Below are 19,269 nucleotides of genomic sequence, written 5' to 3'. Positions count from 1 at the left end.
GACTTGTGTCATGTTTTTGTGCACAACGAACATTTTTTACATTTTATAATTATTGCAACAATTGGGTTTTAAGTCTACCATTTGTTATTTGCCTTCCATTTGCTCCATCTGTTCTTTATTCTTGCGTTCCTTTCAGGCTTGCCTTTGTTTAGCTTATTCAAATATTTTAAATATCCATTTCAATTCTTTTTTTTTTTTAAAGAGAGAGAGGGTGAGCTGGGAGTGGGAAAGAGGCAGAGGGACAGGGTGAAGGAGAGAGAGAATCTTAAGCAGGCTCCACACCAGGCATGGAGCTGGACACAGGGCTTGATCTTACAACCCTGAGATCATGACCTGAGCCAAAATGAAGAGTCAGACACTTAAGTGACTGAGCCACCCAAGCATCCCTCCATTTTCTTTTTTTTTTTTTTAATATTTGAGAGAAAGAGAAAAGGGGAAAGAGAGGGGCAGAGAGAGAGGGAAAGAAGCAGACTCCCACTGAGTGAGGAGCCCAACATGGGGCTTGATCCTATGATCCCAAGATCATGACCTGAGTTGAAACCAAGAGTCGGATGCTCAGCTGACTGAGCCTTGTTTCAATTCTTATAATGCCAGATGCCCCTCCATTTTAATTCTTATAATGGCTTCCTAGCTATATCTTTTTATAATATAGTCTAGTGGTTGTCCTGGGGATAAAAATATGTATCTTTACTACTTAGAGATAAAATTGTAACTCTTCAGAAACATAATTTCCATTTACTTCCTCTAAAGTTTTTACTATTGTCATATATTTTATAGCTAAGTACATTTAAATGTAAAGTCATATGTCTTTTGAAAAAATTGAAAGGAAAAAAAATCCTTTATATTTAGCCTCCTATTTATGATAGCTGGTGCTCTTCTTCCTTACTATAAATGGGCTTTCATCAAGGGTCATTTCCCTCAGTCTGAAGAATTTCCCTTAGCATTTCTTACATGCAGGAGGTCTGGTGATGAGATTCTCTTAATTTTACTTTATCTGAAAGTGTTTTTATTTTACCTACATTTTTGAAGGATATTCTCCTACTGGATTGACATTTTTCTTTCAGTACAGTTGACCCTTGAGCAACATGGGAGTGAGGGGCACCCATCCTGGGCAGCCAAAAGTCCAAATATAACTTCTGACTCCCTTAAAAACTTAATTACTAATAGCTTACTGTTGACTGGAAGCCTTACCAGTAACATTCAATTAACATATATTTTGTATGTGAGTTGTATTATGTACTGTATTCCTAAAAAAGCTAGAGAAAAGAAAATGTTACTAAGAAAATGATAAGAGAATATCCATTTACAGGGGTGCCTGGGTGGCTCAGTCGTTAAGCATCTGCCTTCGGCTCAGGTCATGGTCCCAGGGTCCTGGGATCGAACCCCACATCGGGCTTCCTGCTCAGCAGGAAGCCTGTTTCTCTCTCTCCCACTCCCCTGCTTGTGTTCCCTCTCTAGCTGTGTCTCTCTGTGTCAAATAAATCAATAAAATCTTAAAAAAAAAAAAAAAGAATATCCATTTACAGTACTATATTGTATTTGTTGAAAAAATCTGTTACGTGGACCCATGCAGTTCAAACCCATGTTTGTTCAAGGGTCAACTGGACATTGTCTGCAGAACCCCCACTGTTCCTGATGGAAAGTCAGCCATCATTTGTCTTGCTGCTCCTCTTCATGTAACATGTCTTTTTTCTTTTGGATCCTAACTTTCTCTGTATGTATCTTCTGTTTTCAGCCATTTGATTATGATACGCCTGTGTATGCTCGTCTTTATATTTATCCTATTTGGGATTCACTGTATTCTGGAATCAATACTTAGTGTTTTCACCACATTCTGGAAGTTTGCAGCCATTATTATTTTTTTTAACATATTTTCCCCTCATTCTCTCTTTCTTGGATTTCAATTACATGTATATTAGACTATTTAGTATTAATTAGAGGTATATAAGAATATTCGACATTGTGTCTTCGGTCACCAAGGCCTCTTTTTCAACTTTATTATTTTCTCTTTTTCAGATTAGGTGGTAGCCATGGATCTGCCTTCAAGTTTCCAGGTCCTATCTTCTGTCATCTTCAACTTGCTGTTAAGTCCACCCAATGAATTTTTTAGATGTTAATTTATAATTTCAGAGATTACACTTATACTATTAGAATTTCTATTCGTTTTTTTTTCACTTTTTTTTTATTATGTTATGTTAATGACCATACATTACATCATTAGTTTTTGATGTAGTGTTCCATGATTCATTGTTTTTGTATAACACCCAGTGCTCCATGCAGAACGTGCCCTCTTTAATACCCATCACCAGGCCAACCCATCCCCCCACCCCTTCCCCTCTAGAACCCTCCGTCTGCTTCAGAGTCCATAGTCTCTCATGGTTCGTCTCGGCTTTATTTCTTACAGATTGCATTTCTTTGCAGAGATTCATGATTTGGTCACTCAGTATGACTATCTTGTTTGCTAAGTCCTTCAACACCTTAATAACATCTGCTTTAAAGTCCTTTTCTGCTAATTTCAACATCTGAGTTATCTTGAGGTTGGCTATATTGTCCAATTTTTCTTTTAGTTATGTGTCATAAGTTCTGTTTATTCACATGTCTAATAATTTTTTGTGTTCTGAGTATCGTGAAGGACAAACTATAGAGACTCTAGATTTTATTCTCTCCTTCTGAATGATATAGACGTTTTTCTCTCAGCCCCCTTGAGTTTGTGGAGGCTCGGTTTTATACTTGATTAGTGTGAATCTGATTTAGTTTTGGTCTTAGGGCAAACCCTTAATCATGCAACAAAGTCTTTACTTCTAAGGCCCAGTCCTTCTGTAGTTCTAATGGAAAGCCTGAGCTGTAATCTCAAGTTTCAAACTCCAAATATGGCACTCCTCATACAGGCAGGAAATAAAATCTCTCCCAGCTTTTATCATCTTCTAACTTGTTTTCCACAGGCTCCGTGGAATCTCTACTATATATTCAGAGTTCTGAGGTCAGTAAAACATTTGTGGCAAATTAATATTCAGATCTGGGGGGCTTCTTCCTCTATGGATCATTCTTTTCCTGGAATTTCACCCTTAAATTCCACCCCACTCCAACCACCCCAAACTCTAGCCACTGAGACTGTAAGCCAATAAAACTGTGGTTTTCTACTTAAGTTCTAGCTGTCCATTATGGATTGAGGGCTGCCCTCAGGTAAAAAGCCATAAATGTAGACTCACCATGAGCCATTCAAGAATAGAATCCCCTGGGGCACCTGCGTGGCTCAGTTGGTTAAGCATCTGCCTTCGGCTTAAGTCATCATCTCAGGGTCCTGGGATCGAGTCCCGCATCGGGCTCCCTGCTCAGTGGGGAGCCTGCTTCTCGCTCTCCCTCTATGCACATTCTCTCTCTCTTTCCACCTCTCTCTCTCTAATAAATAAAGTCTTTCTTATTTATCTTTTTAAAAAGATTTTATTTATCAGAGAGAGAGAGACAGAGACAGAGCACAAGCAGGGGGAGCGGCAGGCAGAGGGAGAAGCAGGCTCCCTGCTGAGCAGGGAGCCCAATGCAGGGCTCGATCCCAGGACCCTGGGATCATGACCCAAGCCGAAGGCAGACGCTTAACCAACTGAGCCACCCAGGTGTCCCAAATAAAATCTTTAAAAAAAAAAAAAAGAATCAAATCCCCTTCAGTTTCAACCTATTCTTGGAGCTGGAGTTTTCCAGTGTTCTAAACAGTTTTTAAAATTCTGTCGGTGGTTTATAATAGTCATCTTCAGGAGAGATTAGTCTTATACAAAGCATTCTCATTAGCAAACTATATTTACTCTTTATGTGAAAAAAAATCAGATGATTGAATGTGAGGGAAATTTTTATTGCCAGCATTAGATACAAGATAGAAAATCAACCTAAGACTTTCTGGAGATGACAGCAAAGAGCATCTACTAGTATTTAATAGTTTGTACAGATGTTCACAGCCATTAACTCATCTGATCCTAATTACACTGTAGAACTGCTGAAGCATTAGCTACATAAAGATATTAGAGCTCAGATAAATTAATTTATGTGCTGTGAAAGCAAGTCTTAAACCTATTCCTCCCACAACACTATCGATAACTTTATGATAAAGTCTTATATCCTAATTCTGTCAACAATGAAATTACAAGTATCTTCAGCATTAAGATATTAACTAGTAATCAAGCTGTTAGCCAAATCCATCTTTCTTAAAGCAGCCACTGCACAGTTAGATTTTTAAGACTGCTTTATACTCTGTATTTTGTATGGAGCCAAACACCACTGATCTCTGAGCACTAAATTATGAGAACACTTTCCCCAGCATAAATTTGTTTAGAAATATCACCTTTTTGAAATATCATTCTCAAAAGCATCTTATCGACATGATTTTTTAAATTGTAAAATATTAGCGGGGAGAGAGACTCATTCATTTTTCATCTCAAAGCGATTATTTTAAAAATAATCACCTGTACTTTCAATAAACTTGATTCAAAGTACTACTAAAGAGAGTACAAGGGATTTAAAGTTCTATTCATACCCACTGAAGACTACTTTTCTACCTTCAAACTCCCAGACTGTCATCACAGCCCTCCACCTAGCTGCTTTAAAACTTCTCACTATTGCCCACATATGACTGGCCCTTTCACACTACTTACCAGGCTTTTGAAAATTATATTCCACCTAGAATTTCCTTCTCCCTCATGATGTCTAGAACTCTCTTATTCATAAAGACTCAGCTCAAATATCTTTCCAGCCTAAAGCTAAGTTATTCACACACTTTAAGAGCTCTCACAACACCATCCATCATTTAATTAACAAGCTAATGAAAAAGTCTCTCCATTAGTCTGTGAGATGCCTGAGAACAGGTACATTTCTTATTTATCTATCTCTAGCAGCATGCACAACATAATATACAGAAGGTGCCCCCCAACAAGTTTTTCTTGAATGACTGAATGATTCCTATACTAACTGATGTCTCCAAGAGTAACACACCTCACTACCTCACACCTATATTCTGGTGACAGCCTCATAAATATGTTCTCTGCAACCATCCAGGAACCAAGAGTTCCAATAAATTCTGGGCATCACTCTCATATTAATCTTTGACTTACTTTATAGCATGCTCTGCTCTAAAATAGTTTCCCTTTGCCTGTAGATAGAAGTTCAAAACCTCGAAGCCTAGAATTTACAGACTTCTAGCATCTGGCTCCCATCTCTCATTCACTTCATTAACCCAATTACAAGCCTCCTGATCCTACCCTCACCTAGCCTATATTCTGCCCCCATTTCCACCTCTGTCCACCAATTCTTCAAAGAACTCAGCACAAGTCTCACACTGTCCACGAATTAGCCTGAAGATATTCCAGAAAAATCTCTCATACAGATGTTACTAACACTAATACTCTGTGCTTCTCATTCAACACTTACATTTCCTCAATTTCTACTTCCTTAGCACACAAAAAAAGCATGATGTAAATGATGAAAAATGTGAAAATACCTAGCACACTCAGACACTTACCAAATGGTTGTGCATGGACTAGGGAGATAACTCTAATTTTAAAAAATTAAATCTGAGAATAAAATGAACAAAAATCAACCTAAAAGAAAATAATTTAGCCCCTCTATAGGTACACCAGTCTTATTACTGTAAGTCACATGATGGTTTATGTAATCATAAATAGAAGAATACTCATTTGAAAACCAGCTCTGTCCAAAAAAGAACAAAAAGTGTTCTGCAGCCAGAGAGGCATATTATTTTGAAGGATGGAAAGCTTCAAGGGCTTCAAAACTAATTTTCACTCTCTGATTTTTATCCTTAATAAGACACACTTATGACTAATAATTTAGTTTGCCAGCCATCTATGAAGTAAATGTATTCCTCAACATACGTTAATGAATTGGCATTTTGGTTTAAAAATCAGCATCTTTTCACTTTAGTTAAGAGTCCCTTCCCTAGAGCTGAATCAACTCAGCTCAGTTCAGTAAATATTATCTGAGCATCTTCTATGTTCCAGGCTCTTTCCTAGATCTAGAAACGAGTACAAAGTCAATGACACTCAGGAGTTCCAAAGTGAATTAGGAGACAGACAAAAAAGTAACCAGTTCAAAATAATAAGCGTATAAAACAGTGAAGCTATGTACAAAGCCTTATGAAAGGACCAGGGGACAGAAACAGCTTCACATGATACACACAGCAGAGATTTAAAGGAGGAACAGCAGGTGGACCAGTAAAGCAGGACAGGGTAGGAAAGCATTATAGGTGAAGTAAGCAGACAGAAAAAACCTAAAAACATGAAAAACCAAGATGCAATTGGTGTATTGGGTATACAGGCATGGCTGTTATATAAAGGAAGAGGGAGGGAGGCGCCGAGAAGTTAAAAAAATCTGGAAAAGCAGGCACAGATTGGATAATGGAAGACACACAAACCATGATAAGAGCCTGATTTTTTATTTCCTCTGGGAAATGGAGAGGCTGTGAAACACTGAAGCAGTGGCATGCCCAGGTAAGTGTTTTATACCCTCACAGTGGAAGCTGTGAAATTTACCCTATTACATATATTTACTGAGGGCCTGCGACATGCCAGGCTTTAATTCAGCAGTGAGCAAACGGAAACCTTCATTTGCTTGAAGTGTAGTGAGTGAATCTATGTTCAAATAAGCAAGACTAAAAACTATCAGCACAGAAAAAGGCAGTGATAAAACTTTGTATCATTAATACCAACTACTAAAATACCTCTGCCATCTTTGTAAGCACTGTAATGTTAGGTAAAAATAAAATCTTTCTCAACATCATGAGTCATCAGGGAAAGGCAAATCAAAACCACAATGAGATGCCACTTCACACCCACCTAAGATGATGATAATCAAAAAGATAATAAATGTTTACTAGGATGCAGAAAAACTGGAATTCTCATGCACTGCTAAGTGGGAATATAAAATAGTGCAGTACTTTGGAGAACAGTCTGCCAGTTCCTCGAAAGGCTAAACGTAGTTACCACATGACCCAGCAGTTCTACTCTGAAGTGGATACCCAAGAGAACTGAAAACATGTCCACCCTGAAAGCTGTATAGAAATGTTCACAGCACCATTATTTGTAACAGCCAAAAAGTGGAAATGTCCATCAACAGATAAATGGATAAATGGAATGTGGTATATCCACATTATTCGCCAATAAAAAGAAATTAAATACTTACACATTCTACAATATGAATGAACCTTGGTTCATTTCACTGACCACCATTTGGTCAGTGAAAGAAGCCAGTCAACAAGGGACCACATAATGTTACATGAAATATCCAGAATAGGCAAATCTACAGAGACAAGAAGTAGATTAATGATTGCCTTGACCTGGCAGGAGCTGGAAGGTTGGGGAGTGACAACTAAGGAGCACAAAGTTTTCCCGTGGGGTAATGAAAATATTCTAAATTTGATTGTACTCATGGCTGCACAGCTCTGCGAATGTAGTAAAAGCCACTGAATTATACATTTTAAATGGGTAAACTGAATGGTATGTGAATTATATCACAATAAAGTTGTTTTTACTAAATTCTAATCATTAATGATCTCTTCAAAATCCTTACTCCTCTTTCCTCATGAAGCCGGATGACATTTTTCCCAGCAAAGAATGTGTAATAACGCAAGAGTGTTAGACAAATACCAAGGTTCAATTTTCTACTGGCAATTCTTTTTTCTAAAAAAACTAATCTTCTACTTGTTCAGCAGAAAACAATTTATTTCTAGGATATCCAAATAAAAGAAGAGTAGCTTTGACCCCTTTGGCACAAAAGATTAGTTTCTCAAGAACATCAAAGGCTAATAAGTTTTTCTATCTGATTAATCAGTTTCATCTTCTATAAGTTTTCATCTGATCACTACTGTATTTTCAATAACTACATTTTAAATTATAAACGATTGGAAGTAAAATGAGGAAGAAAGTAGTTAGATTTCAAGTAAGAAGAACTGGCTCTAAACTCTTCTATGTAACAGCCATGTGTCCTCAACCAAATCTTTAACTTCTCTTAGCATTTTTTTAATCTGCAAATTGTGAATATATCAGTTCCACCAGTGTCTCAAGATTTTGGCTAGGATCATATAGTACTTGCTAACAGATTCTAAAATTGTTCATCACTCCAAGGTAAGCTAGTAAAATCTGGGACACTGGTTATATAGTAATAACACCAAATGTTTGGTGACTTGAACTAGAGAGGTCCAGAGGCAATGAAAGTCAAAAAGGGAAATAAAGAAATAATGTTAAAATGTCAAAACTCTTGGGGGTGCCTGGGTGGCTCAGTCGTTAAGCGTTTGCCTTCGGCTCAGGTCATGATCCCAGGGTCCTGGGATCGAGCCCCACATCGGGCTCCCTGCTCCGCGGGAAGTCTGCTTCTTCCTCTCCCACTTCCCCTGCTTGTGTTCCCTCTCTCGCTGTCTCTCTCTCTCTCTCTCTGTCAAAAAATAAATTAAAAATTTTTTTTATTTAAAAAAAATTAAAAATTTTTAAAAATGTCAAAACTCTCAGAAGACAGGGGACACCTTCCTTTATAATATGCAAAACTATGAGTATGAAAAAATTCTATATGTAACATTTACACCCACATTTTAATTAGGATTTCTGAAATATACTGCCACAAAAATGAATTATTTGTTGTTAATAATTTTAAACAAGTTATAATTGCTGACAGTTCTAAAGTTGATGTTAAGGTAGTACTTCAACCTTTATTTGCTTGTAACCACACTCCTATTAGCCCAGGAGTCTGAGAAGTTAAACACACTGCTAAGGATACCAGATACTGGAAGAGAATAACACACTGAAAATTCACCAAAAAAGGGAAACTTATTTGCATGTGGACATAAGTGAATGCGTATTCATGCAAACAATAAGTGAGTTCCAAGTGATCTGGTATGTTAATGCCTTTGGCTGACTACCAGCCCAAGTTAGTTTTCCCATCCTCTTATATTTTATTTTTTCACCCTTCAGTCTAGTACTGTGGGAAAAACATACACAGGCATGCTATTCGGCTTTACTGCAAATATATGTCTCCAACTTGAGCTGGGGTCCCATGGTTATTTGGAAAATCATTTTTGTCTCTAGTCTTTGCTTTCTTATACTTTCTAGGGCAGCTATAAGCATTTAACATTTATTTTCTGTAGGCCTCTTTCCTATCACCTCCAAGCCTCAACTGTACCAATACAGAAAACAGAAGCCATAGGATGTGTTTTCCTTCAACCTCACTTACAAAACTTAACTATAATAGTATCCATCCTGCAATCATTCATCAGAATAGTAAGTAATAATGTGATTCATTGTTTATTGATCATCTGCCATATGCCAAACAGTGGGCTGAATACTTTATATATAATAATTTAGATCCTACAATAATCTTAAGTACTTTTGATCCCATTTTTTACAATCACAGGAGTGAAGTTCAGTGAGCTTAGTAACTCGTTCAAGGTCTGTAGCTAATGAGAGGTAGAAAACAGATGTGAATCCAGGTCTGTCTATAACTGTGTCACCATGCCTGTGAAAAGTGTTCTAATGCCTCCACTTCTACACAGGGACACCACATTCATAAATTATTTTCAATACTGTATGATCTGTCTCTCTTTCCTAACCAGTGCTGAGAAAAGATATCTAAATTGCTATACTTAAGTAAAAAACATGGCTAATGCACTCTGTTTTCATTTAAAAACAATTTTTTTTTTTTTTTTAAGAGAGCGCTCATGCACATGCATGAGCAGGGGTGGGGAGATGCAGAGGCAGAGAGACTCATAATCAGGCCCCACGCTCAGCACGGAGCCCAACAAGGGGCTCAATCTCACGACTTTGAGATAATGACCTGAGCTGAAATCAAGGGTCAGATGCTTAACTGACTGAGCCACCCAGGCGCCCCTAAAAATATATTTTTAATGAAAGCATATATGTTATTTACATTAATAAAATTTTTTGAAAAGATTTATTTGTTTTAGAAAGAGAACAGGAGGAAGGGGCAGAGAGACAGGAAGAGTGAGTCCCAAGCAGACTCTGTGCTAATAAGCACAGAGCCCAACGCAGGGCTAGATCGCATGACCCTGAGATCATGACCCTCATGAGCAGAAACCAAGAGTCGGACACTTAACCAACTGAGCCACCCAAGTACCCCTAAAATTTTAACTTAATGTAAATAAGTTAAAATGTTTTAGATCTACTTAAAGATGTGGGGTTGAAAAATTGACTTCCACTGAGTTTTTAAGAAAAACTTAAAATATCAATTTACGCTGGTAAGTTATTCATCTACAGAGTGGAAAAAGAAAGACGAAATTTCCAGTTTCTTCATTTCTCTAGTAATTTCTCACTTTGGCAGAGATTCATTCCTTCAAAGGTAAAAGTGGTTTAGCAACATCTGCAGGAAGAACCTAATGCTTTAAGAATTGTGTCCTCTCTTTAATGGCCCTGACACAGCCCTAATTGGCATCGTTAAGTCTTCTCACATAACTTTTAATAAAACTTCATCAGTCTCAGTCTTTAATGGCTCATCAAGGCACATGATTTATGGTGCTGTTCACATAGAAGCCTAATTCCCTACATCCATATCATATCAAACCCTTTTTTCTTCAGCTGTTAAGAATTACACTGTAAGCACCCTGTGTATAAGTACTAGAGTCTGTCTTGTTCAATATTCTAACTCCAGCACCCATACAGAGTAGATGTTCAATAAACATCTGTTGTAATACATGGTGGCAAGAGAACAAGAGAATACTGTTTATCTGCTGCACCTTTTGACAAAATTTCCCTGAACAGTTACATCAATCTACTGTTTTGATTAAAGTATGATATCAAAATCCAGAGCCTATTATAGTTTTAAGCTTTAACATAAGATTAGTTGTTTCTATAATACTTAGTTTGAAAATATTTCAAAGCATTTTAAAAACATTTTTCTCATCTCTTTTGATTCAAAATAAGGCAAATAGTGATCAAGGAACAATTTGTGTGTTTTAAATTTATATATACATATACAACAATATATTTTTATATAGCTTAATCTATACCTCTAAAGAGTGGGTTTTCTTTCATTCAGTTCAGAATGTAGCCTCTTAAATCCAGAAAGGATGTTAATTATATCTGCAGTTCATAAACACCTTGTCAATCACTGATACAATTCAAGAACTCCATACATATTTACTGCCGCATTCATTTTTAAACAAATATTGCAAAAGATTACACAGAGTATGAGAAATGTCACCTAAATGCTAAAAGCCTGTAAATATCAATTCATAATGGTAGGTTCCTTGTCTATCATTAAATATCAGCTTCTTGTCCACTTTCAATTTTGCTGAATGCCACCCACTTATAAATTAGCTATAATGATTCAAAATACCCAGTTACATTTTTCCTATCATTTCTCAATGTTTCTCCTATCCCCTAAAATCATGATTTGAAAATTAAACGTAAGAACAATTTACAGACCTCCATCCATCCTTTTGGAGATAACTGAAGGCTCCATCCACAACACTCGCAAAGAACTGGCCTCCGGTGATGAAGAGGGTATTGATGGTGACTAATCGACCTCTTAAGTTGGGCGGGGAGACCTCAGCAATGTACACGGGCACTGTCATGGAAGCAATGCCTGTGAAGAAACAAGGAAAAGTCAACAGAAGGCACTTACTCACGATTTCTTTGTTGTTATAAATACTGATGCTAGACAAAGACACAGAGACACACCCCTGGTTTTTTACTTTAAACAAAGGTTTACCAGATACTTAAAGATTTTGTTTATAACTAGTGACTACTGCAGGTAAGTCAAGACATAATGTGGAGATACCCATTTTCAGATTATCACTTGAAAGCCTACAAACGAAACTACCTTTAGAGCTCTCAGATAACTTTAGAATGTATATAAAGCATGTTTTGTAATTTTTGTGGACTAAAAATAAGAAAATGCTCTCTAGATAGGATATAATTATCAAAATATTTTTAGTCTATATGGAAATGTAATCAGACAATGATGAGAATAAAAATTATCCTAGGAGCATATTAACTACTCAAAGTCATCATTTCCAGCAGATACACCAAAACTCTTAATTGGCTTACTAATAGAAAATCCATACAGTAAGTCACCCTGTTCGACTGGCTAGGTATAGATTTCTGAAATAGCTTACAATGGACAATACTTTGGTAATTTAGAGTCCTTAAGAACAGATGATCTTAAGCACAAAACAGATGGTTTTATGGCTAAGGTATATTTGATTATACCTGCTTAAAATCTGTTTCTATCTGAAATTAATGCAGCATAATCTATGGTAGTAGTTCCAGAACTTCACTGATCACTAAATCACTTATGTAACCTTTTTTTTTTTTTTTTTTAAATAAGGATGCTCTCACCTTACCCACCCCAGACCTACTAAATAGAAAACTAGAGATGGGAGATGGGTCGGTCTTTTAAAAACCCTCCAAGCAGGGCACCTGGGTGGCTCAGTCCATTAAGCGTCTGCCTTTGGCTCAGGTCGTGATCCCAGGGTCCTGGGATTGAGCCCCGCATCAGGCTCCCTGCTCAGCTGAGAGCCTGCTTCTCCCTCTCCCTCTGCTGCTCCCCCTGCTTGTGCTCTCTCTCTCTCTCTCCCTGTCAAATAAATAAAATCTTTTAAAAAATTTTTAAAAAAATAATAAAATAAAAATCCTCCAAGCACTCCTGGTGCTCACCATGTATTTAAAAAACTACAGTTCTATTATAGTCCACAACTTTAGGCTAATCTAAAATTATTTCTTAAAAGAAAATCTTGATATTCTTGGCCATATCTAGCTCACTTCTCAGTGGTACATAAAATTTCCAGGTAGGTCTTATTATGTAATCTAAAACTAATATCTAATCAATACTTGTCAAAAGCTAAGTGAAAAAAAAATCAAGCAGGATTATCTAAGAAAATGTAATCTTCTTCTACCTGTAGATACTATAAATTGATCTCTAGATTAAGTCAGAACATCAAGGGGTTATGTAAGATACCATGGAGAACTGCTTTTAATGAGTTAATCATTATAATGCCAAAAAATAGCCCATATTGAAGGTAGCAGCACCTGTTGATGTGTTTTCTGAAAAAGGGCTGCTGGTGGTGCTATTTACCACATTGCAGGTAACAGGAGATATTTGTCTACAGTCTCGGTAACTACAACAGTTGTGCTCCCTCTCTGTGTTTATGGGCACTATAAATCACACAGTGGTCTTTTATTTCCCTCTTTATTAGGCAGTCAGAGATGCCCACCTCTACACTAAGTGTTTTGGACTTCATGGTATTTACTCTGTGAGCTAAATTCCCTCCTGATGTCAAAACTGTCCCCAACTTCACCTGTTTTAGATATGTTTTGCCATATTTTTATTTACTTGGTTCCATCTTTGAACCAAGCAAATACATGGACAGATAAGAATTATTTAAGTTAATATATATCAGCTTCTGTACTATTGAATAACTACTAGTAATAACTGCACACAAGTCAGACCATTAAATCTCAGAACTATACACTCTGTAGTTTCCACAAGTAGTATTTGCTGCTGTAGTGTCTATCAATATATATAAATATACATGAAAAGAATCAAGATTTTATGAGTTTCATAAAATAAGCACATGTTAGTAGACAAAGTATGAATAGTCTTTACAATTAAATCTTCACCTAAACAGCTGGAAGTTTCCATCTGACTGCTAATCAATTTAAGAGAACATATCATACTAAATTGGCTTCCATCTAACTTGGAAAGAGGAAACATTTGATGCAAATGTTGACAAATTAATTGTATATTCTTTTTAGTTCTTTTACAATTAGAACAACGCAATAAGATTCCAAAAATGAGACAACAGTAATTGTCTGGATTTCTTTTCCTGCTGGTCTGGCTCTAACAGGAATTCAGTTGCTCTATTTAGCCAGACATCTTGACTGAGGCACGCAGCCCATAGATTTAAGCATGGGAAATCAGGACTGTGGTTTTAGGCGGCACATGCTTGTCACAAAGCCCATAGATTTTACCTGAGAGAAATGTAGAGAGAGCCTCAGGCAGGTCTTATAAAGGTTAATTATTAAAAATAAACACCAGGACCTTGAAAAGTAACAGGGAATGGCAAAGAGAAAAGACTGAGGGAATTATAAAAAGACAGACTCATTGGATTTAGAATTGGAAAGAAACCCAAAGATCTGTTAAAGGAGTACTCACATGGACTTAACAGTGTGACAATTGCCTGCATTTGATATTTCACAGGGACTGATTATTTTCTTAACTCCTCACAACATCCCTATAAAGGACATATAATTATCCCCATTTTGCAAAGAAGGACCTTACCCCAGGTCAGATGATGATAAGCAGAGGAACCAGAATTACACCCAGACAGAGATTCCAGAACCCAATTTTGAAAGTTCTAGACTCTACTGACTGGCGAGCACAGATGAGGGTAGGCTCTGGAACAATAGGTTTAAATTCCAGCCTCGCCACTCCCCAGCTGGTTAAGGCTGTACAAATTAACCTTTTTGAGTCTCCAGCTCACCTATGTAATGGGAAGAATAAAATTAATTCTTTCATAGGAGTTGAGATTCAGTGAGTTCATAGTGTAAAAGCCCTTAAAATTGTGCTTAGCATATGGAAAGTAGTCAATGTTAGCGATTATTTCTAGGATGACTATACCTCTAGTTATGAGGCAATTTAATTTTTTTTGATTCAGTCTGACTTGTTAGGTGCTGGCATTATCAGGACGAATATAAGTGAACAAAACAGGGTCTCTATTATAAGAGAAGCTATACACAAGCCCTGCTCACATAAAGAGGCAATCAAATAAATAATTTCAAAACACCACGGTAAGGGTCACAGTACAGCTACACACTGGGTTCCATCTTGTGATGCGGGACAACTGCTGCACGCTGACATGATTAGATGCTAGTTCAGGTGGTGGGGGGCGGGGGCAGGGCAAGGAACAATTCTACAGAGAAGAGCATGGCCTTAAGGAAATATGAAATGATACGGGATTTTCTCAGAGGTAAAAAATAAGTGTGAACCAGTGTATGTGTGGAGAGAGGCAGACAGAGTCCAGATCATGAAAGCAGTATCCATTAATCAGTGAGTGTTCATCGCATACTTGATCTGAGCTGGACACAGTGCTGTAGGAGAGACATGTCTTCTGTCCTCATGGAGCTTAGCGTCTGTCAGCCAAAATGTGCTTGAACAAGTAATTAGATGTCAAATGTGATGGGTCTCACCAAAGGGGAAGTGTGAAGAACACGAGCTCGTAGCAAAGGGACTGGCCCAGCTTGATGAGTCAGATAGTTCTTGGATGAGAAGGTCATATTTAAGCAGAGATCAGGTGAATGAGTAAGCTAGAGCCTGATGACAGCGTGGGGAAGGTGACACACACTTTAGACAATCAGTCCAGCTTAGACAAAGGCCTTGAGGTGAAAAGAGATGCAACCTGTTGAAGAAGGGGGACTATTTCCAGAAACATAGACAAGAGACCAAACCTGACTATGCAAGAGGCCATATTAAGGACTTGGTACTCAGAAGCCTTTAAATAGTATAATGGAAGAAAACACGCTACCAGAGTCACGTTTTTAAAGAGTTATTCTTCAGAGTATGGAAAACTGATTGCAGGGGAGCAACAAGTACAGTGACAGTAGAGGAGATGGGAGTAAAATGGAGAGATTCCAGAAGTCTGTATTTAGTATCCAGGCTAAAGGGAATTGGGATGGAACATGAAAGATGAGAGGAAGAACTCGAGGACTGATGTTCAGATGTCCGGAATAAGCAAGTAGGAGCATGTTGGTTACTTGGTACAGAGATACAGGACACTGGAGGAGAAGCAAGTGTGGGCAGAAGGTAACAGGGTCAAGTTTTAACCAGGTTGAGTCAGAAGTGCTCTGTGAAACACACAAGTAGAGAGCAAGTAGAACACTCCCTGAGTGTGTCAGGAATACAGAATATTTACATGTGAGTGTTCCCAGCTTGCCTCATTTCTCCCACCCAATAACTCTGCCAAAATAACGAACTTTTCCTTCCTCTCTCATCCCCTAGGGAGAATCTGGTCTTTGTCACCCTGGTTCTTGAGCCATTACCATGCTAGGCAAAAAAGGATGGAGAAGAAAACATGGACCAAAGATCTGGTTTGCAGGGAAAAGTTCAAATGAAAAAAGACTGGAGAGAGCTGTGAATGAGAGCCTCAGGTTGGTATGGAAAAAATGGGAGTCTTTAACAAAGGGACTGACTGAAGCCTGAATTGGGAGGGAAGGCAAAGGGGTAGACAACAGAGATTTTAAGAAATATTGCTATGTTATAACCTACATGCTATTATATTCTTCAAGACACAGAGTAATATTACTACTCAATTGCTTTTAGTTGCTAGACTATATATATTTAAAAGCAACATCAAAGTGAGACTGGGTCCAGTGGGCTTTGGAAGTTACACAAATATCTGAAGCTCAGAAGATAGTTCCATGTGGATGGTGCACGAAATGGAAACCATGGGAATGGATGAGATCACCCAGAAATGGAAGAGGAGAAGAATGCCTAGAACTTAGTCCTGAAAAATTCCAGTATTTATGGAACTGTTGGAAGAAGAAGGTAAGAAGGAGCAACCAGTAAGCATCCACCTTACACTTGAATGCCATGTTATTTTCTAAAGTCTTTTTTATGTTACCATTTTATATTATTATGCAAGGTCACCTTATCAGTTGGTAGGTGGGACAGAGATCATTCATTATCCCCCAAGAAAAGGTAAAGAAACCTAGCATCAAAGACAGACAAGAAGAGATTTTCAGGAAGTCACATAAGCAGGTTAATGTCAAAGTGAGTCTCACAGATTCAGGTCCCCTAATCTCTGTTATGTGCCACTTGAGAACCAAGGGCCATGCCTCTGACTTGAATGTGACCCTTTAGAAATTTCTCAGACACTTTGCTTTTTGGACCTACTACCTTAGTCAACACATGGGCACTTCTAGGGGCAGGAGGGTCTGATCTCTTTCCTGCCCCCTACCACTTGCTATGTGACTTACTGCCACCAGATGTCATGTTAAAAAGCTCAGTCTAGTCAGTTATATGTGACAAGCGTAAACCCATAAAACTGCTCTATGAAAATGGAGAACTGTGAAAGAACGCCATGTTCAGGGAGAGCAGCAGGCTCCATGGTCACTAGGGTTATCTCACCTTGCTATCAATAAAATATCCATGCAAATTCTAATTTATGGATTTCTAAACATGGTGCCCATTTCTGATAAGCCTTGGCTATTAAGGCTCTGCCACCCCAAAACCTCTTCGCTACTTTGGGGAAACAAATGGAATTCTGTCCCAAGACAAAGCTCCCTGTTCAACGAAGGGCAGTTAAGTAATACTGTATGAAATCCCCCAAATTAAGAATTAAGTACTTCACAAATGGATGTAATTAATGATAGTTAAAGTTTAGGAAAAAAATCTCTGAAGAACTTCTGACTTATTCCCTATTCCAAACACTAATCAAAATAAATGTCTGATAAAGAACAAATTCTTAATAGTCCACCCAAAAGCGATGAACTGAAATGAACATAAGGAACGGGGCGGTACAAGTTCCTGTTGGCAGCTTACTAGCGTAAATGCAACCACAAAAATCTATGTTGGTACTGTTTCTGAATACTGTTAGAAAGTTTGATTTCTTACAAAATAAATAAAGAAGTCTACATCAATGGAAACTCATTATCATGCCTGTCCTCAAGGAGTTTCACCAGAAAACTGCACCTCAGACACTACAGTGCAACACGATTCACACACTCTCACGTTGCCAAGCTGATTCGCCATCAATAGCACACATGCTCTTGAGCGCTGAAGCTGGCTTTCAAAAACTGCTGGAAGCCCTTTTAAAACCCTGAGTCAGAAGTATAAATAATTTCATAAACAAATAGCATTAGAAAATCCTGTTGCGATAGGTAAATACCCATGAACCACAGCAGCCTCTCGACACAAGCCAGGCAGCAACTAATTAGCTTCTTAGAAGCACAGGAAGGTACATTTCCATAACAATGCTTCTCGAACAAGGACCATGATGTCCCAATTTCATTTTGCAAATCATTGCTCTATGATCTCTAAAGGAATAATTTTAACAAAAAGAAAGAGAATCTGTCTTTTAAAAAAGTGTCCCTTACTGTAGTTGTTTCTTTCTGTTTGGCTGTCCTGCCCAGGACTGCTTTGTCTGCATTCTTCTGAAGTCTAGGTTCTACAGTTACCAGGTTGTTAACACAATGAGAATTCAGTTTTTATTCTTCTCTAACAACAAGACTTAAGACTTTCACAAACAGCACTGGGCAACTTCAAAGAGCAATAAGCCCCAAAGTAATGAAAATATATATACAACACAAATTCCTGTAACAGAGGAGCCAGGTTATGAGTGAGATTTTATCTATGGGGATTACAAGCAGAATTATTGTTCTATAGTGTTAAAAAGCTCTTCACAAGGCATTATAAGCATTGTCACCATCATTTAAACTCTGTGCAGTCTTTAACAGCCTAAATGACTTCTCCCTTATTACTTGAGAATATAATATTGATCTCATCATATTCCTTTTTACTGTAACATCTCAGTAAAATCTGTTATCACATTGTTTCTCCAAACCCAACTACAACCCCTTTAATGGAATGATCGTAACTCACATATCTTCTGTACTGTAACTCGCCTAACTGTCAAGCACAGACCTTGGCTTAACAGTTGATCTAGTGCTTTGGGATGCATATACAAAACCATATCCTTTTATTTTTTTTAATTTTTTTCCAAAACCGCATCCTTTTATATTATTATTAACTGACAAGTTTTACACTATACATATTATTCATTAGGGAAAATTTGGAAGTCACAGGTAAGAAGTTAGGTAAATAAAAACCACCTCTAATCACACCTCCCATACATAACCACTATTAAAATTTGGTTATAACTTGCAGTATTTTTCCCATAATTCTGTAGCTTTAACGCATTATATTACAAAAATTTTCCTTCTCTTTATTCTTTTCTCAAAAAAGGGTCTCAAACTTCTTACGGAACTCAGGTACAATAAATATAGAAGCCAAATGAGTGAGACACAGAAGGTAGAACATACTCTGTAGACCAAAGAAAACACATCCCTGTGTAGTTCTATAGAACAATCTCGATACTGGTTTGTCACCCTTGTAGCTCAAGATAATTTTAAGTAACAGTATAATAGTCCAGTATTCAGATAAAGAGAAGAAGAAAGAAGTGTTCCTAAGAAGACACATATTGAAGAGGGCAGGAAAAAAACAGAGAAGGAAAGAATTTCTTGATGAGGAGAGATGACAAATAAAGAAATT

At 37.5% G+C, this 19,269-nt stretch overlaps 1 protein-coding gene across 1 annotated transcript in view; it reads right to left on the bottom strand.

Annotated features, from left to right (window-relative positions):
* Window positions 1-19,269, bottom strand: part of SLC2A13 (solute carrier family 2 member 13) — a 386,427-nt gene that overhangs the window by 308,412 nt on the left and 58,746 nt on the right. Inside the window, exon 2 of the mRNA XM_025879547.2 lies at window positions 11,427-11,586. Coding sequence (XP_025735332.1) covers window positions 11,427-11,586 — 160 coding nt within the window. The remainder of the gene's footprint in view (window positions 1-11,426; window positions 11,587-19,269) is intronic.

The sequence above is a fragment of the Callorhinus ursinus genome, unplaced genomic scaffold (genome assembly GCF_003265705.2).
Source record: "Callorhinus ursinus isolate GAN/ISIS: 27379988/994484 unplaced genomic scaffold, GSC_fseal_2.0 scaffold27, whole genome shotgun sequence".
In the NCBI taxonomy this organism is placed as follows: Eukaryota; Metazoa; Chordata; class Mammalia; order Carnivora; family Otariidae; genus Callorhinus; species Callorhinus ursinus.
This window is presented reverse-complemented; position numbering and strand designations above follow the sequence as displayed.